We start from the raw sequence: 20,698 nt of genomic DNA, 5'->3' as shown, positions 1-20,698 counted from the left end.
CTAAAACCGTAAACAGGTGTTGGTGGGTGCTTAAAGTAATTAAATAAACCAACAATTCACTTTATAGGGCTTTATTGATGATACAAAGATATGAATACAGTACAAGGCTGATGCTGTGATAGATATTGCTTAACTGTTGTTGTGCATTAAATATTGACTTACAGATGTCTCAGAGATATTTGTTATCCTTCATTTCATATGCAATACACATTTTTCATCACTGCCATCAGCACTGATATTTTGGTATAGATTAATCAATGGCTTTCTCGAATCCACATCTCCAGCTAAACCACACAGTATATTGGCATGGTAAAGCTCATATAAACAGAGCCACTATGGACATCTGTAGTCACTCTCCAGCTGCACCCCTCCATACAGGCTGAGATGTGTGACCCCCCAGCTGAACACGTTGCCCATCACTGTGCCGTTCTTCTCACATGACATCTGCTCCCGGATATCCGCCGTGGTCAGCACATAGTCCCACACGTTGACGTCCGTCATCTTACCCACAAAGGCATCTGAGTCAGAGATGCCCAAGAAGCCGTCCTGGTCTTTACCCAGGATGAACACACCGCCGGGGCTGACCGTATAACCGCCTCTCAGGTACTGCTCCTCCCCCACCATGCCGTTGATCCACAGCTCCGCCCCTCCGTTGTGGGACGACCAGGTGATGCAGTAGTTGGCCCAGTCGTGTGACTTGAAGCTGTGCGGCAGGTTGACGAACTCATTGTTAATCCAGAGGCCCACTTCATAGCCAACGGTGATCATCAGCTCGTTGTCGTTGCCGGCACTGGAGTAGGAGAGCACAGTGTGGATGCCGCCAGGCTGAGGATGGACGTGCATGCAGACAGTGAAGGAGTGAAGGTCCATGGGATGGTTAAGGCGGGCCATCGCATAACTGCCAGCATTCCTCTCTGGGAAGTTGAGCACCAGGGGAAACAGAGCGCGCGGATCTGAGGAAGACAGGAAAGCTATAGCGCTGGACTGCAGAAATAGAAAATACCACTTCCTATGCTTATACATGCAGTAAAAAGTTTGGGCACACGCATTTTTCTTTATTTTTACTATTTTATCACATTTTAGAATAGTAGTAAACACATCAAAACTATGAAATAACACAAATGGAATTATGCAGTGACCAAAAAAGTGTTCAAATCAAAACTATCTTATATTTTAGATTCTTTAAAGTAGCCGCCCTTTGCCTTGATGGAAAGGCAAAAGCTTTGGAAAGAAATTCATACACAAGCATCAACTTCACTATTTATATTTGTCTAAAAAACAAATATCAAGCATTTAAGCATAAGAGCTTTAACATAAGCTTTAACATAATGAAAAACATGGGAAAAAAACTAACCACTCACCATTTCTGGAAGTCCTGGAGTCACGAGGTCCACCTAAAGGGAACAAGAAATAAGGAGAAAAACTATCAGCTGATTCTGCAGAGTAGCTACATATGGACAATTCATTTCATATTCAGCCATCCGTTGCAGTTTCCAGGATATAGCTCACAGTCCACTTACTTGAATGTATGTGCTTTCCAAGAGACGTTATCAGACCCTCAATCCTCAGGAGCTTGGATTCAATTTCATCTTGCCGACAAAATGCTGAGAAGAAACGGGGTGAATGAAAATGGCCTCTTGGGTACTTATTTGGAAAAATGTTATTTACATCAAGGATCAGGCCTTTTATAGTGCTGTAGCTCAGTTCCAAAGATATTGCCCTGTTGTGTAATATGATTTCGTAAGTACGAAGTTACAACAGGCTACATACTTCCTTTCCCGAGGCGTGGCAGGAAGGAAGACTCCACCACACGGTCGTTCAGAGGCTGAGCCATGCGGTAGTCATTCCACAGGGTCTTGTTGTTGTGGTCCATCAGCGTACTCTCCAACTTCTTGATCTGAACACAACAGAGAAGATGAGAAACACACGACACGGCAACACCACCATCACCGGCCCGCTTCCATCACATGGAAACAGTTCTTTTCCATACATGAGCAAAAATGGAAATTGAAGGATTACAGAATCAGGAGTCTCTTTCGGCTAGGTATATACTGAAAGACAGATGGGTCCCATATGATGAAAGGTCACGCTCCCAAATAATGCTGCATGAAATTCCCTGCTATTCCATTCTCAAAATGCTACCATTTTGTAAGCAACTTTAATTTAAACTTTTAAGAATTACTTTCTTTGTTAGATGTATTCTTAAGAAGAGCAGGTGTATGTTTTTTTCAAATGGCAGAATTTTTTTACCAAAACTCGTCATGTAATGACTAATATTGATGCAGCGGATGTCTGCTGTTACCTGGGTGTGGGAAAGAGTGATGGGCGTATCGAACACAGTCCAGAGGATGCTCTCGTAGCAGGGCGGCGTGGTGAGGGAACCCTGGTATCTGAAGAAATGGTTTAGGTTCTCGGGAAGCATGTCGCGCACATTGATGCTGGATATGTTCATGGCCTGACCTGGAGGGATCGCATTAAAGTCATGTCGGACTCAAAAAGGAAACACGGCTCATGAAACTTCAGTAGTCAATTCCAACATAATAGAGTAACTCACCTGCATACTTGATTTTGGCCAGGTTGGAGATGAAATCGCTATAGTAGGTGTTCTCAAAATGCCCATCCTGAAAATATACCAAAACTAAGTCAAACACTGGCAAGCTAAAAGGCTCAGTCAAATCAGAAGACTTTATTTGGGTAAAGAGCACTGAAAGAGAATCTTGAACTTAACTTGCTTGACTATCAGTTGGGAAAAAGTGCACCATAACTCTCTGCCTGAGCCTCACTACACTGCTATCATGGTGGATGCCTGTAGTGTTGCTACAGCGATGACCTCTCACGGCAGAGAGCCACTGACTGCCCAAGACCCTGGGCATTCCTCTGGAAACAAACACTCATTCAATATGCCGGCACGCAACCGCCCGCTCAATAGAGCCTTTTACCCACCAGGATGACCGACACAATTACAGTATCATACACTGGAAAGGGCATTAGGTCATTTGGCAACTTGTCCATTTTCACCACAAAGGTTTTTGTGTCACATACAAGTTCATATTATATACTATCAAAGGCATTCATGAAGGCCAGACATCAGAAAAGGCCCTGGCTTTCCCTAGATGCTCAAAATCCCAGCAGTGCATGAAAGAGGGGGACAAGAAGAAAGGGAACAAAAGTACTTGTGGCATACATCACCTCATAGAAAAAGGCAAGTACTGCCAACCCATCTGGTTTGTCTCTGGCTTCAGTAAAGCTCTTATACTTGTCAGAGTTGTAATGGACAACATGGAGCTGAAAGACAAGGTGAAAATGCAAAACAAGTAAGCTGCCAAATTTTGCCCACTGAACTGCTTTCATAAGGTAAACTCTTTAGAGACAGGCGGGTCATCTAACAACAATATAAAATAGAAGAAATTTCAATTCAATTCAAACCATAATTTAAACAGTGAGCACACAAACTAGATTTTACAGCAGTGCTCTGTTTGACATGGGCAGCAAAGAGATATATAAACTGAAAATGTCCAATACAATACAAAGTTAATCAATGGCATGACAGGACAATACAGAGAAGTAACACAACATTAAGGACCTTACATAAAACAAGAACAAAGGCCTGTGTCAGATAAATTTGCATTTACTATGCTCTGAAATGGGGTAGCAGAAGGAGTGAGACTAGGTTTTTCCTTTAGTTTGTTCAACTTATAAGATGCATAAACACTAATACTGATTTTCTTATTAACAAATTGGATTTCCAGAGCTAGATACTCCCATGATCTGGTTATAGTACGGGAGTGAATTGGGCTACTACAGTAATTTCTGTAGCAATGCTTGATAGATAAACAATAAGCAGCAGGAGATTGTGCTGCCTGATTGTGTTGATGTCCAGTTTAGTCTCTGATAGCTACACATTACATATTTGTGTATAAAAGCTGTCACCATTTGATGAAGCTGCACTCTGCTAGAGAGAATCCCAGAGTTTTAATGTATAAGATGTTTATATTGTAAATTGTAGGCCTATCATCACTGCACTGCTGCACCAGTGCTTGTATACAGAATTAGACTAGTTGTTTTCTGCCTTCTTAAAAAGTTTCTTGCTTCCCAGAAATTAGTCTATTTTCTGGCCAACCTCTGCCATGTAACGGATGCCATCTATTGTGTGCTCTGCCCCACTCTCCTCCAGGTCCCAGCCACCCCAGTGAAGGTGCATCTGGACAGCGGTGTACCGTCCTGGGAGCCCGCTGGTGATCACCATGGTGGGAGGCAGGTCAATTTGGACTGATGGAAACAGGAAAGACATTCAAGTGTCTATTTGAATTACTAAAAATTCAGTAAAAGTAAATACTGCATTTTAAAAGTAGGTCTATTTTGAGTTTGAACAATTTATACATCGTCCTCATGTTGCCGTCCCATACCTGAGTGCCCGTTGTTGGACATGAGGAAATTCCCTTTCTGTGCTTCATATCCGTTGAGCTCCAGCTGTAATATGTGGGGGTTGTGTCTGACGCTGCGCCGCTGGATGTCTATGGGAGACTGCTTCTTACCGCCGCATGCAGGATACTTCACTGGCCAGTGCATCTGGTCCAAAGCTCCCTCTATATAGTGTGGAGAAAACAAACATATGACCAAAAATCACACTACAAAAATATCTCCATCCTAACAAATCATTTAGTCTAGCTGAGTCCTAAAATCGTACAGCAAGTGAAAAAATGCCAATGGATTGAGATAACTTCTTACATCACTTAGGCTATATCCGACCTCTTGAACAGCACTGGAAACAAGTGAATTTATCTCACCCCAATGGCAGAACTAGCCTTTATTTGTCTTCACTGACTTGTCAGGATGAATATCTTTGCAGCGCAGAGCCAACTTGACTCAATTACCCCCCTTATTCGCTGTCACACAACTATTTGATTTGGGGCCATCAGTAAATAATTGCCTACTGTAGCCTATATAGGTCTACTGTTCTCTGTGTGTCTTCACAGCCCCTTGATGTAACCAAAGTCTGACCGGTGGGTATCCGAAATATTTTGTCAACGCAGCGCGTCACTCAGAAAGCCCAGAAGGCAAATGGCAAATCGGCTGAATGCTGTATAATAATGAAAATAACTTGGAAGAATGTTTGAACTTAAAAAACATATGAACATGATGGCTAGCGAGACTTCTATAGAATTTTTACTCTGCTTCTCTCTTTTGTTATTTAAAAATAAAAGAAACCAAGAACCAAAACGTGCATTGAAAAGTGTGCTGCAGTACGCATCAAAAGTTCTCATTGGTCGGGCAGAAGCGATGTATTTGAATAAACTATTTCTAATCAGTTTTTGCCATCTTTTGGTGTTTATTTTAACGTGCTCAGTTATACTCATAACAAATTTGATTTAAAAAAAAAAATCAAATCAAATCATCAAATATAAAAGCCTACCTGTGTATGTCCAATGAATTCCATCATGCGGTATCCCGGCACTGACAACACAGACCAAAACGGCAGGGACAAATAGAGAGAAAAGCTCCATTGCAATGGAAATCCCTTTACTTTGACTTAGGACTCACACTTCCCAGAGGTTTTCTCTCCAAACTCAAACTGCAAGTTGAAAGGAGGTGTTGAAACGTCTGCTGAAAACGCCCCAAGTTCTTCCCAGCAGCTCGATGTGCCAAGAGAGAGAGCAGCTCTGACCGACTATCGATTATCTGAAAAGTTTTTACCCCCCTGTGTCTTTGAATAAGGAGGCGTGTGTTGAAATTGTCTGATGAGATGTCGGCATGAAATAGTGGAAAATCCCTGCAGGTTATTCTACTGTTTCAGTATTAAGTTATGGAGACAGGTAATGTGGCATTTTCTGTAAATAACCACAAGTAACCATTTGTTTACTATATGAGGACAGAACTTTGATCATATGTTTTTTCTGGGACTTTCTGTATACAGTCGAGTTAATTATCGTGACGTTTCCATTATAATTCATATAAGCTTGGACAATTACTGTATGAAGCTGTAGAGGAGCTATAGACCCAAACGTAATATCAATATCTTTTTTGTCTAGTTGTTTTTCATACATTTTGGCATGCAAAATCATTCTTGTATATCCAACAACATGGTCTTAACACTGTTTTTAATACTTTAAGTGCGTCATGTAGGCCTATTCATGCCCTTTTACTGCATTCTCCTCAAATCCTCTAAAAGGAGTTGCTGACTCACTGGTGATCAGGAAATCCAAACAGTTTATCTCCATTCACAGGAAATGCTGATACAAGTATGTTCATGTCACTGTCACTTTGGATAAAGCTGGAGGGGAATTCGCCCACTGCAGGAAGTCATACTGAGACTCCAGAGGTCTGAAGATGAATTATAAGAACCTGAGAGGGAATGGAAATACATAATAGATACAGGTATCACCTGCTGAAACACACCAGTCACAACACGTCCCATGCCCAACCTCAAATGCCACAACTGTAAACCTTTGGGGTGTGTGTACATGTATGTGTGTGAGGTATGTATGTGTGTGTGTGTACTTGTGAGCACCAAATGTCGATAGAAAGATGATTTGCTGATCCTCACTTCTTTAAGGGGTTATTTTAGAGTTAGAACTTGGGTTTAGGGTTAAGGTTAGGATTAGGGTTTGGTTCATCTTATGGTAAAAGTTAAAGTTATAGGCTATAGTGCAGAGGGGGGATAAGAGTGGGGTTGGGGTTAGGGGATGACTAATAGTGAATGAAGGTCATCACAAGTGTAGTAATACAACCGTGTGTGTGTGTGTGTGTGTGTGTGTGTGTGTGTGTGTGTGCGTGTGTGTGTGTGTGTGTGCAAAGAACTGATTAAATTACAAGATGATCAAAGGACCCACTTTGATTTAAGATGTTCATTGTTCCCTTCATGTCATTCCTTCCTCGACTAGAGTTACTATACTCCTCTAGTTATGGCCTAACTGATAGATACCAGTTGTTTTGACTTTGGCTATCAACACCCACGGGCTAATGGAACTAATGGTAGTTTAAACAAGCCCAGTTGGTGTAATCAGTATTGACCTATATGGGTGAAGAGACAGGAGAGTGTTTTGTAAATGCGTAATGTCTGAGATCATGGAGAAGGCATGGATTTCATCCCCCCCGGCTCTCAACTTGCATACACCAGCACTTAGAAATGAACCTTAGCCGTCTTCTTCCTCACTAAATCACTAGGTTTCTATCTGCCCTGAGGGAAATCATAGTTTTTAAGGTCCTGGGGACTTTAATGATGTAATTGCACCAGCCAAGAGCAAGCCTAGTAATTTAAAACCTGTATATGGTGAGACCAACATATATCATTTAGATTTAGACCATATGTATGGTGATCTTCCAAATTATTGACGCTCTTGGTGAAGGTGAGTCAAAAAGGCTTTAGAAAATAAACAACACAAATAATTAGCAAAATTATGTGATTCGATTTTTATTAGATGCAACTGCGCAGAATTGTTTAAATTTTCAATATGGGATAACCTTTATTCTATAACAGGTGGTTGTCCTGATTGCTGACACCACCACCGCAAGGATCCTGAGTTTGCCATTTAGTTCAGTAAATTTCACTAACATTCAGTCCAGCTGATTAAAGTTTGAACCACTGAGATTCTGAGACATATTTTCCACCTTTTTAAAGCTTTATCAAGCCTTTACAGCTGCTTCTTGCATTTTATTGAATTTCAATTAGCTTTTGAGAATTATTTACACTGGGGTTTCCACTTGCAATTTCTGCCTAAGGCCAAGCCTAAAAAAAATTACAATAAGGTATTTTTTGATGTGTGATGGTAAAGTTATTCACTCCACCTGAGTCCCGGTATCTTGATATTTCATTCATTAACCATGAAGTTCACACCAGCCAGCAGAGTAAATAATAGCTGAGTCTGATCCAAAGGCCTACCATCAAAATTCAGACCAGTTATCTCTGAATAAAAAAACCAAAAAAAAAAAACCACAGCTGCCAATTGATCTGGGGTGCAGCACATGCTCTCATTCACAAGCTCATTCAGCAAAGATCTTTTTAATATTATCTTTCTATAATTTTTTGTTGATGAAACAATTATTATCATGGGATTAGTCACTACAACAAATATTAGAGATGGGTCTTTGAAGCTGTATTAATGAGAGTATTTTTAAAACTTATAGGATAAATATTTAGAGTCAATAGCCTACTGTGATTCTTATATCGGAATGTAGATAATGAACTCCATCCAGACTCGCGGGACTTTCTGCTGTTACATTTCACTGAAAGCAGCGGGGCAGCAGATGGCGCAGTTGGATGTCTGTGTGAGTCCAACACTGAGCGAGTCTCAAGGTCACTGCGCCAAGCTCTCATCACACTGGAGCTCCAGCTCTCATCTGCCATGGATGCTGCTCTCCTCTGCGCAGCCGCATGAGATCCACGTCTAGTAATGGTGAAACGTCAGAAGTCTGGGGAAACCCACAATTCACTCATAGTCATTTTGTGATTCATCAGTCTACCCCTCTACAGAAGCTACAGATGCAACCACCGTCTTTTTGATACATAGACTAGTCAACTTTTTGGTCATACAGATGCAAACTCATGCAGTACATGGGGTACTGACAATTTTTAAATTGAAATATTTTGGGGGCATAGGCCTAATCTAAGCAGACAATTCCCAGTTGAAGATCTATAAATGTTCCTCTTCAAAGGAACAACGTGAACTAAAGTGTTGATATTATATTACATAACAAAGGTAAATATTTAAATACTTGGGATCACATACACCTTTAAACGAAGCTTTGTTTTTGCTGTCGTGAGACCAACATACACTTCTCCATCACCAACAGGACGTGAAATTATAGGATGGGAATAGGAAAAGAAATGTCAATGCCAAATACGTGACCGCAAGTGACATGTGACCAATAATGTACCACTGCATCACAGATTTCTGTCTGCTTCTCTGCACGTACTCATCTCTGCGTCACTTTCCGCATCACGCTGCTTCTTTCCTCCATTTTGCCATAAAAGAGCATAAGCTACACTTCCTATACATTCACGTCCTATATATTATATGTATACTTATCCTGCGTATGTGAATATGTGTTTAGATGTGATGCACGCGAAAATAAAATCCGCATCCTCCTTCTCTAATGGGAAGTCTAGAGTGCTGGTGGCGAACGTGCAGTCCTCCTCGCACTCGGATGCCTCGTGAGCCCGTCCCGGCCAATGACATTGCGAGGACTGCTCGTTCCCGTTCCTTCCTGATTCTGCCCACTTTTCATCGAGCCGGAGCGTCACGAGCGCCTTCTCTGCCTGCCCGCACGAGAGAGAGCACTACCCTTGCACACAGTTAGGCCGGAAAGGTAAGTCAAATACCCGTATTTCTGTGTATTATCTGGTATTTCTGGACCGTGTAACAACTACCAACACTGAAAATAGTCATTTTAAGACAACGCGTATTACTTTTAACTGCCTTTCTTCATTTTTAAGATTGTACAAGGTGTTCCTCATCCTCGACGATAACCTCAGTGTTTTGCCCTTATCTTAAAATTTTGCTCGGTGTTTTACAGTTTGGGGAATGTTATCAATGACATGATGGCTTGCAGGATGGAGTAGGCTCCTGTCTATTTTTAAACCAGACCGTCAGCTGGCGAGATGTCACTCCATTTAGAGCTGCAGTGTGTGAGCAAAGGGCGTCAAGTTGCAGCACAACTAGAAAACAGTTTCTTCCCAACCGTGCTCATTTGTGAAGGAATTGCTATCAGAGTCATTTTGGTTAATATAGGAGGGATCTCTGTGTCAAATGGTGCCACACACTTGCTAGCTTGAGCAGTGTGCTACCAGTTGCTTGCAGTAGATATGGGGGTGTGTCCATATTTGAACATTATGTAGCAAACTGTTGCATTGGATTCAGGGTTTCCTTTCCATTGGTTACTGTGTTGGTTAGTCAGTTCTGGCCTTCAAAGACGCTCAATCAGAGGCCAGCAGTGGTTTAACTTCATTTACTCAATGAGGAAATTTGAGGTTTATTACTGCAGCCTTAAAACTATCTTAACAATTATTAACCTGATTATTAATACACAGCAGTGACTTGTTGGTAGACCGACATGCAGCCTAACCGATGAACCTATTGTGTATTAATAAGGTGTTTGGCTGCCAACATATCCAGTATCCATCCTTCATTATTTATTTGGCTGCGGGTGCCATTTTGTGCCACCAGCTTACCTCTTTGCTTTCCAGGCTTTGACATTATCTGGCTGCAAACAAATGAACAAAAAGTGAATACTGTGCTGTGTGACATTTATGACAGATAATTGTTGTAGGCTGTTCTTTGTGCTACCATTATTTTGAAGTGCAACATATGCTCTGTTGAACTGTAAACAGTGAAAGATGGTGTTTTGACAGCTACAGAGGGCCTGTGTGTGTTCGGCCACTTTGGCCCCTTAGCTGTGTAGCCAGTGGCAAGTTTCCACACAGACATTTAAGGGCAGAGGATTTTCCATTGGTTCAGCAGGGCTTGATGCAGTTGCACTCTAGCTTTGGAGGCTGAACTCAAGTTCATTCATGCATTTAAAGCGGGTAGATGAGCAAGTTAGGGCATGGAGGACAAGTTAGATAAAACACATGAAAATCAATAGCGCGGTATGCGTCATGGCCAGGCACAATCTGGCTTAAAACCTCCCCTGACCTCCAGTACTGCCTGGAATTTGGAGAGATAACATATGCTTTCTGAGATTAGACCACTACTCAGGCCTAACCCATATCAGTGAAGTGATACTGAGACAAAGAGGAGCCGAATATGTATTGTACCAAGTCACTGACGTCTTGCCACTTATTGTGACTTTTCACCCATTGCTATCATGACTCCTTGCTTAACCGTTGGTTACTATAGTTCTCCCAACTCAGTTCCGCAAGCATGTCGCAATGCTGTTTTGTAATCTGATAAATTAAGTAAACTCTCTTGAGTTGACCTGGAGAGATTTCTTTGCTGCATAAGCCACGCCTTACTTTGACTAATATCCCTGCCACCCTGACCAGGCCACACCAGTTGGTTTAGTTGGTATTCACAGGTAACAGGCCACATCAGTTGGATTAGTTGGTATCAAGATGCACAGGTAACGTTTGTCTTTAGTAAGAGAATTCATGAGATGGCTTATTGCTTAATGTCTAAACTCAGTTTCCAGCTGTAACAGTTTCAACGGTTTCATTGTGTGGTGACTTTGTCCTTGAGAATTCCAGTTTTTGCCAAGTCACTGTTCTGGCTCGAAGCTTCAATTCAGTAAATTACAATGCAGGATAACCAGCGTCATCTCTGGAGCTGCTGTATACTGATGTCTCTTCCCTGTCTTCTCTTCCAGATCCAGAAACATGTCCATCCTGAAGATTCACGCACGTGAGATTTTCGACTCCCGTGGCAACCCCACTGTGGAGGTCGATCTGTACACCAAGAAAGGTACTGTAAGGCTCTGCTGGTGCAGGGATAGGGACAATGTGGATTTATTTTAGACTGATCAAAGATGTCTACAAAAAGTCAGTGATTTCATATACTGTAAGACTTTAGAAAAGAAGCTCACGGATTTGCTAGGGTGGAAGAACACTTTTGGTAAAACTTTAGCTGCCTCACTAAAGTACATCCTGAGCTAACAAATCAAACTTCACTGCTTGTCAAATTTCCTGACACTACACATTGATTAGAAGGTTATGTGAATTCAACCATAACTTTACACAGGTAATTCTTGCACTGTATGTGTAATAATGCAGTAACAACATCATATCGATAGTAGTAGTATGCACATAACTCAAATTATTTCTGAATTTCTGTGTCTTGCCTAAATCAGACAGAGCCTAGCTAGCAAAAGCCAGTTCAGTTGTTGTTGCCTTTCAGGATTTTCAAGCCAGTGTGCCTGTTGTTCACATACACCGGTGCCAGCTCCAGGCCCAGAGAGGGTCAGATCAGATGGTGGATGTGTCAAAATAGCTCCTGTAATATCACACTGCTTTTACAGCACTCTGTTACTGTAATGATTCCTATTAGAGAGCACAGATAGCTCATACAGTAGGTAGGACTACCAGTATTATGAGTTGAATCCTTGATAGTTTTGTACAAACTGGAGATGCGTAAATTACAGCCATGCTCCCCTTCCTTTACTGTATACTGGACCACATATGAACTGTTGCTGTTGAAAGTCAGGGTGGGGCGCAAAATATCTCAGCCCTGCACTGTTTGATATGCCTGAGGTTGAGATTGATTGATTCAATCAGCTAATGGGTCCGGCTGTGAACGAGGTTTTGGAGCCTGGCTGAAGCCCAGTTCTCCTGTTTTCTGCTCTGTGAACTGAAACAAAGGAGTAGCTCAACCCAACTAAATGTCCTGGGAATGTTAATGAAGCTCCCTGAATAACCACTGACATGGAAGTGAGGGGTGGACAGGAGGAAACTTTATTAGATACGTGGCCTTCAATACCCCGCCGGGAAATGGGCTGCTCTATTCTAATAGCCCTGCCTTCTTTTCATCAGTTTAGGATGGTTGCTGCTAGGTGCTCCAGTTTACTGTAAATAGCACCTTCATTCTTGTTTTTTGATGAGATTCCAGCCATCAGCAGTCACCCAGGCCTGTTTTGGCATCATTCAGTGCAAAGACCAATGGGAGAGTGCAGCACCCAGAGCGAGTCAGTCACACTTAATGTGTTTCACTGTGTTACATAGCTAGATTGCCTCTCAGTTTTACTACAAGACCACCAATGCTCATTGTTGCTATGGTCTATTTTCAGATGCTCTAGTAATCTGCTGAGTCACTGTGACTATTATATCTTCTCAGTGGTGGGTGGAGTTATTAGCACAAAGTTCAAATCTATGTGAACTAGGGATGGGACGATATGATTCAATACGATATTGGACATATCAAACATATATGACATATAAAAACGTCATTACAAATAGTGCAAATAATATAATTTTGATGCCGAGCTTGTGAAATTGTGATGGGCAAGCCGTCACATTTGTGATTACTACAGCAGAATAAAATGTAGCTTATATCACAATTCATTTTTCTGCCCCACGATACGTAATGTCACATTTCTGTATTGCAATATATTGAATTTCAATATATTGTCCCATCCCTAATGTGAACTATATCTATTTGAGAATTGGTCGATGAATTGTGTGTCAATAAATACCATCTCAGTAAGGTCTAATACTACTAGTGGACCTTTTGATTGTATTTGCTCCAATGGTCTTCATTTAGATAAAATGCTTATAAAGCAGATACGCTGTCATAGCACTGCATCTCAGTTTATAACCTGAGTGATTGTTGCCAGCATCCCACAGCTGCAGGCAGGTGATGTCTTGATGCAGATGATTTGGTAAGCCTGAACTCATGGCCTAGATAGCGGCAGTGTCCTCCTGGCTAAGCCTTAAATCCCCAGCAGAGCACTGGTCACACCATGCCTGCCGGTCCAGTGAGCAAACCGAATAGATTTTGCACATCCCCAATTTCTCCTCACATGGTTGGATCCAAAATGGCCATCCTGTATTAATGGGTGTGGCTTGGCATCCTTCCACAGATCTACTGCACATGCTCAGTTGGCAGCTTGTCTCCCCCGTGTTACATCACAGCCGTCTGCAGCACAGTCAGTATGACTTGCTCTGTCCTTTCTTCCTCCCCCTCTCTCTTTCTCTCTCTCTCTCTCCCACTGTTGGTCAGCTGGACAGAGAAAAACGAATACGGTGGAAGGAGATGCTGCTCGCTGATTGGATGGCATCTCACAGTGCCTTTTACTTGCTGTTGCTCCTTGAATATAAAGCAACCACTACTGCACTTCATGCCCTAACAACCATGTTTTATATGCAGATTTTGCGTTGTATTTGTCAAATATCCACAATAATCACATAGAATTCAAAAGAATGGATTGGCTGCCATGACAGTGACTGAAAAGTACACTGAAAATTACATTTAAACATTTATCAAACTGCAGTCAATCCTTTGCAACCTTTCTTGGACATGACACAGCACTTTAGGAAATGACAATGGCAAAACATCCTCTGTGTTTCCCAGGTCTGTTCAGAGCTGCAGTGCCCAGCGGTGCTTCAACCGGCATCTATGAGGCTCTGGAGCTCCGTGACAATGACAAAACACGCTACATGGGCAAAGGTAGGACTCCTTCACTGATTCCCCCTCTGAACTACCCAGTTATCTCTATTCTCATGTTAACTTTTACTATGAGGGAATTGAATCCTTTTCCTAATTTTACCTACTTATGTTCCAGATGTGTTATGTCATTACTCCTGTGCATCCTTCTTTCTGTCCTCATCTATTCTTCCTTCATCTCTGATTCCTCCGTTTCTCTTCCTCCTCTGTTAGGGGTCAAAAGAGCAGTTAAATATATAAATGAGTTCTTGGCCCCAGCATTGTGTAACCAGGTAAATACAGAGTGTGGAATAACAGGAATGATGAAGCGACTTTCTTTTACGTATTGCTGTGTACAGCAGCATGAGGAGTGGGTTTGCCTTTGGAAACTAACCTCGGCAGGCACTAACAGACGATCACAGATCTACAACAAAAAAACTAATAAGAGCACAATTATAGATCATTGCAAGATCTCTTCAGTTATCATGATCATCAGTAGTGTTACTTGATAGTAGGGCTGAAAGATATCTAATTGTGATTATTTGACAGAATATTGCAATTGCGATTTAAAGTGTTTCATATCATCACAAGTTTTTCTTGTCATGCATTTTTTAGAACTTTAAAATTGTTTAAAGAAAAGTGATTTTGTTAATATTGTCACCAATATTGTAGTTGATTCATGGACCAAAGATTACCCACAGCTCTACAACACCTTGTTTATAAATCAATTTTGGACGCCCGTCTCACTTAAGCAATTAATTGCAGCCTCTGCGATTTGGTAATTGCAGAAGTTCATATTGCAATTTTTGATTTTCTTTCGATTGTTCAGCTCTACTTGATAGTCACATCTTACCACTCAAAATCGTTGCTTGTTCCACATAACTGTGGATGGATTGCTCTGTGGTCGTCTGTCTCGCCTGCTCTGCATGGTCTTCTTCTCCCCGGGTCAGTGATGGTCTGCTTGTCCCTTGCAGGTGTCTCAAAAGCTGTTGAGCATATCAATAAAACAATTGCACCTGCACTGGTTAGAGAGGTAGGACCATTTATTGTTTGACTAATGTGACTGTGTGCTAGTGTCAAAAGCCTCAAAAATGTGCACAGAATTGCCGTGAAGAATGAATTGATCAGTTTGTTTAATTCTCTCTATGTATCTTCAATAAAAAAATTGGATTAGCCTAGGATTGGATTAGCCTAGTAATAGTTGCAGCAGTAGTAGCAGTATCCAAATGATCATAACTGTAAATCTTTAAAACAAATGGTAAGATATTATGTCTTAAGCAGTCTTTCTTATGTCTTTCTGCGAGTATTTTATATTGAGTTTATTTGTCTTTTGAATGTTTCATTTATGAAGATGACACATCTAAGGTATATGATGAACATACTGTTGCAGTAACAGACCTTTATTGGTGCTTTTCTGAGATGCTGTGATTACATTAACATCATTGGAGTGTGGTCTTCTGAACTAACCAGTTAGAATTAAACCTAAAAGTTGCCTAGGTTATACTTCAGTTATGTAACACTCGTCTTATGTCCTATCCAGAATGTGAACGTCTTGGAACAGGAGAAGGTCGACAAGCTCATGTTGGACATGGATGGCACAGAAAACAAGTGTAAGCTGCTCCTTTGATGTAAATCACTTGGGACTAAGAGTACGCAGTCAGAAATTAGTGCTTTTGGCCACGTAGTAGCCAAGATGCTACTCTGTCTCCAAACGATGAAGAATATTGGTATGAGGAGACAACAGGTAGAATTGAAGAGATTCCTTCCAAATTGAGCCATACACCATTTCAAAAAAGCGACACCTACTCCTGCAAAACGATTGCTTGTACCAAATGAAAACAAATTATAGTACTTTTCAGTGGACAGTAGGTAACTCCAATCTTTGTTTCACATAATGATAACATTTTTACAGACTGGATCCTCTATATTTTAGATAAATGTAATGTTGAACTCTCTGTAATGTTTTGTAAATGTTTTATAATGTTTTATAAATGTACAATCTTGAAAAAGCTGTGTTACATAACATATTGACATATTTGTGTTTGCCCTCCCTCAGCTAAGTTTGGTGCTAATGCCATTCTGGGCGTCTCCCTGGCTGTGTGCAAGGCTGGTGCAGCAGAGAAAGGCGTGCCCCTCTACCGCCACATTGCTGATCTGGCTGGCAACCCTGAAGTCATTCTCCCTGTCCCTGTGAGCACATTAATGCAATTACTGCAGTCATATATCACAGCCGTTTGCTAAAAGAGACTTGTAATATGAGTGGCCCCAGCAGACATGTACCATTAATGATGGCTTCAAAGAACCATATTTACCTACGTATGAATCCATCCGGCTGAATGCGGATCCTCTCTGCTTCTCTTCAGGCTTTCAACGTCATCAACGGTGGCTCCCATGCAGGCAACAAGCTGGCCATGCAGGAGTTCATGATCCTGCCTGTGGGAGCCAGCAGCTTCAAGGAGGCCATGCGCATCGGTGCTGAAGTCTACCACAACCTGAAGAATGTCATCAAGGAGAAATACGGCAAGGATGCCACCAATGTAGGAGATGAGGGAGGCTTCGCGCCCAACATCCTGGAGAACAAAGAAGGTGAGAGGAAACAGGAAGTCAGGAAGCCATATCCACAATAACAATTGTTTAACAATAAGAGTTTAGTTCGAAGCCAACAGAGTCGAGATCCAGCTGAATAAAAGAGTTATATTTTTAAGGAGACTCATAAGAAGTGTTTTCACTTGGGTTTTGAGGAAAGATTTGAGAATTGAAAGTTGGTAACGTTGGTGTTTCTATTTATATTCCTTGGCCAGTTGTCCTGAGATCAATACATTCCTAGACCTCCCAGGGCAGCACTTCACTTAAGAGTCTCATCCCATCCTTAGACTACTGCGCCCCCTTTTGACCTTAGATCCATGCTGCCCAAGCCAGGAATGTCACTCCTGGGCTGACATATGGTTTCTAAATTAAGGCCTCAACTGAATACTGAGTTGAGGACCAGTGTCAGATCAAGGTGCTGATATGGCAAATGCCCCAGTTGGGCACAGGCTTAAGGGGTGATTCATGGGGGGAAAACCTAATGTATTGATTTTATTAGCAACATCTCTAGTAACATTTTCAACTCCAGATTTTGTGTTTTTGGTTTCTGACTTTGTCATTTCCCTTTATTAAAGTAAATTTAAGAGCATCATTAAAAACCTAAGTCATGTCTCAGTTCATTACTATACGATACTATAAGTATTGCTAATATGCATCAAGGAATTTCCAAAAGCCCAAATTTCAAATTTCAGGTACTATACACTAAAGTGGTAAATACCCACAAATCACTAAACAAGCCAGTTCCGTCTGTCATTCTTCTGTATACACGGTTCTCTCTCTGTTCTCAGCTCTGGAGCTGCTGAAGAACGCCATCGGCAAGGCCGGCTACACCGACAAGATTGTCATCGGCATGGATGTGGCCGCCTCTGAGTTCTACAAGGGCGGCAAGTACGACCTGGACTTCAAGTCACCTGACGACCCCAGCCGCTACATCACTCCCGACCAGCTGGCTGACCTCTACAGGAGCTTTGTCAAGGATTACCCAGGTGGGTTTCCTAACACATACCCATCTTCATCACAGCCCAGAAACACTAATTCTCTCTTCTTGCCGCCCCCAAAGATAGAAAGCTTCCAAGATGCCATAGAGATTAATTTGGTATAGATGAGAGATTAATTTGGTATAGATGAGAAAGTGCAAAGCAGGAAGGATGGACTCAGAGGATTAGAGTGTTAAGGAGATTATGAGAGTGATAAGTGCTCTATTAGTAATAGCAGCATTTTAATTGCAACTACATGCTTAACAGTATGACCCAGTTCAGCTGTGTAATTGGATTTTCTCAATAGTTAAGTTGTTTATTAATCTTTTGCATTTCAAAAATTGTGCACAATGTATGTAATGTAAATTAATAACAACAACAAACAAAATATTGTTAAAGGATAAGGCTGGTGTTTTTTAATGCATTGCTTACCGTCAACAAATCCTGTGAAAATAACAAAATCAGCCATGTCCCAGCAGCCATAGAACTCCATTGTATTAAAAAAGCAATTAAAAACACGTCAAAGAGCCATGCCATTGCTCTGGGCAACATATTTCATCATTGCGATGCACCGGGCCAGCCGACTTTTTCCTCAAACAACTTAATAAGCCGGCTGTAAACACTTTGCGATCTCAGGAAAGTAGTTCCGTAGCACCGAAAATAGTCCCCGGCGTAATGAAGAATTTGTTCCCATTTGAATTTGATTTGGTAATAACTACAACAGCCTGACTTTTCGTGGTAACAGCGATTTTTAAAATTGAAACTATGTCTTTGTGAGCTATATTTCAAGGTTTTCAGCTTACAATTGGAGCCAATGACTTCCGGGTTGACGGCTAAAAACGGTACGTGGGAAGTCAGAAAGTAACGGGAGTAGAGCAAACGCATTGTTGATTTTGTTATTTTCATAGGATTTGTTGACGGTAAACAATGCATTAAAAAACACCAGCCTTATCCTTTAAGGTCTCTGTAGATAGTGACTATTGACTAAATTGGCTAATAAGGCCGCTGAAATGATTTGACCTCCTGCAGCCCCAAAATTAAGCCCATATCTACCAAGCTAACCAATGTTTCTTTGTATGCTGTACAATCAACTTTTCATGCATTACACATTGCAGCATGCAGAGTTTCCACGAGCTCAAAGTTGTGTCGATAAATAAGCCAGTTGAACTATGCTGACTGTATGAACGGCTTTGACGTTGCTCTCCTCCCTCCTCTCCTAACAGTGGTATCCATTGAGGATCCCTTTGACCAGGACGACTGGGAGGCGTGGACCAAATTCACAGCCAGCACCAGCATCCAGGTGGTGGGCGATGACCTCACAGTCACCAACCCCAAGCGTATTGCCAAGGGCGTGGCCGACAAGGCCTGCAACTGCCTACTGCTCAAGGTCAACCAGATCGGCTCCGTCACAGAGTCCCTGCAGGCGTGAGTGTCCGCGAGGCGGCCATTTTGGCTCAAACACAATGATTGTACTTGTCAAAAGCCAGTGTGGTATGTATCAGCTGGCTAACAGGGCTTGTGTGTGTATTCTAGCTGCAAGATGGCCCAGAGCAACGGCTGGGGTGTGATGGTCAGCCATCGCTCCGGAGAGACAGAGGACACCTTCATCGCTGACCTTGTGGTCGGACTCTGCACTGGACAGGTAAACCTTCTCACGTAACTATGGAGAAATTGTTCATTCCGATTTTGAGTTCATAGGCTAGGTGTAAGTACGGTTGTGTAGATTTTTTTTATGCAGACTATAGTTTCTGGATGATTGATTTGGTCTTGCATGTTGTTTGATTCCTTTCCCAGATCAAGACAGGTGCACCTTGCCGATCTGAGCGCTTGGCCAAGTACAACCAGCTGCTCAGGTGAGTCCATTCAGAAAACATACACTATCTATGTAAACAAACACCTTGACATTGTCTCATTGAACTGCATTAACAGTATGGGTTGTGTGTTCCAGCCAATTTAACAATCTGTCATGTCTCTCACCCAGGATTGAAGAGGAGCTTGGCGACAAGGCCCGTTTCGCCGGCCAGAACTTCAGGCACCCCATCTGAGCTGGTCTTCCTCCTTGGGCCTTTGTGTTTTCATTGCGCATAAATAATCCCCACACATATATACGCCACGCTAGGTCGCCTGCCCTGTCCGGAGAGAAGATGGAACGCCACTGAAATCCAAGGTCCAAGTCTGTGGTCTGTGGCATGGAAAGCTATGTCCTGAAACACCACAGTGCAGCCCATCCTCCAACTATGCTTTGGCTCCTGAATAGTATTGGTCCTTATGTTTGTGTCCGTGTAACTGTGTGAGAGATCTTCGTTTCGCTTCTTGTGAGTTGTAGTGATTCTTGGTCCTCTCCTGAGTATTTTAGCAAAGAGCTACTGTAAGTTTAGTACGGTTCTGCCTTGAGCAGTGATAAGAGTAATGTATGTGCAATGTGTCGCGTCTGACAAGTTCTCGTGTTGCTGTAAGCGTTGGCAGAAATATGTAATAAACAATATAATTTGAAACTCTTTGTGCTTTCTTCTCATTCAAATGTTGCGATATTGAATAGAATTGTGGGATTATTATTCTTATTCTAAGTATTATTCTTAAATCTTATAACGTGTTGAAATTCCCGTAGTAATTCGAAGCATTGCAATTTAGTCATTAAGAGAGACCCAGGGAGGATGATGGAAAAGAACAGCTGAAGGGAAACGGGGAAGAAACTCAAAGAGAAAGAGGGTTTTTGAAATCTCTAATTTAATACTATTTCCCCACTGCACCTAGCAAATTGGTCAAGGTCAATATCACAAATGATGAACAATTCAGCGCTATATTGTGTATGAATGAGACAGGAGCTATGCCTGCAGTATCTAGACTGCATGGTAGGCCTCCTCAGGAGCTGCTCCTGTCCGTCTGAAGTGTGTGATGTAACCGGAGTGCCACTGAGAGGCAGAAACATGAGCTCGGTGCGGAGGGACGCCATTTCTGGCCCCCTGGGTAAAAGAATCCCGAGCTGCCTCGATGGGCATAGGAGGCTCTTTTTGTACTGAGCCTTGCCAAGACAAACGCGGGTCTATTCACCATGGTACAGTACCA

The 20,698-nt window shown here is 42.0% G+C and overlaps 2 protein-coding genes across 3 annotated transcripts; one reads left to right on the top strand and one right to left on the bottom strand.

The window, feature by feature from the left end:
• Positions 1-69: 69 nt before the first annotated feature.
• On the bottom strand, positions 70-5,662 carry ca6 (carbonic anhydrase VI). The gene is made up of 10 exons (XM_071908779.2): positions 5,414-5,662; positions 4,407-4,586; positions 4,121-4,269; positions 3,190-3,285; positions 2,555-2,621; positions 2,303-2,460; positions 1,771-1,897; positions 1,521-1,604; positions 1,362-1,394; positions 70-953 (listed from the first exon to the last, which is right to left on the bottom strand). Exons 1-10 carry the CDS (start codon positions 5,502-5,504, stop codon positions 334-336), a joined length of 1,605 nt encoding a protein of 534 aa, XP_071764880.1. The 5' UTR covers positions 5,505-5,662; the 3' UTR covers positions 70-333.
• Positions 5,663-9,218: 3,556 nt separating this feature from the next.
• On the top strand, positions 9,219-20,127 carry eno1a (enolase 1a, (alpha)). Of its 2 annotated transcripts, none has more exons than XM_071908775.1 (12): positions 9,219-9,306; positions 11,302-11,396; positions 13,998-14,093; positions 15,044-15,102; positions 15,610-15,679; positions 16,126-16,259; positions 16,433-16,655; positions 17,444-17,641; positions 18,856-19,057; positions 19,166-19,274; positions 19,427-19,485; positions 19,614-20,127. In XM_071908775.1, exons 2-12 carry the CDS (start codon positions 11,312-11,314, stop codon positions 19,675-19,677), a joined length of 1,299 nt encoding a protein of 432 aa, XP_071764876.1. In that variant the 5' UTR covers positions 9,219-9,306; positions 11,302-11,311; the 3' UTR covers positions 19,678-20,127. The 2 variants fall into 2 exon arrangements, with proteins under 2 accessions (XP_071764876.1, XP_078144126.1); XM_078288000.1 differs by lacking the exon at positions 9,219-9,306 and adding an exon at positions 11,037-11,058.
• Positions 20,128-20,698: the final 571 nt, after the last annotated feature.

This window comes from Centroberyx gerrardi, chromosome 14, assembly GCF_048128805.1.
Source record: "Centroberyx gerrardi isolate f3 chromosome 14, fCenGer3.hap1.cur.20231027, whole genome shotgun sequence".
In the NCBI taxonomy this organism is placed as follows: Eukaryota; Metazoa; Chordata; class Actinopteri; order Beryciformes; family Berycidae; genus Centroberyx; species Centroberyx gerrardi.
This window is presented reverse-complemented; position numbering and strand designations above follow the sequence as displayed.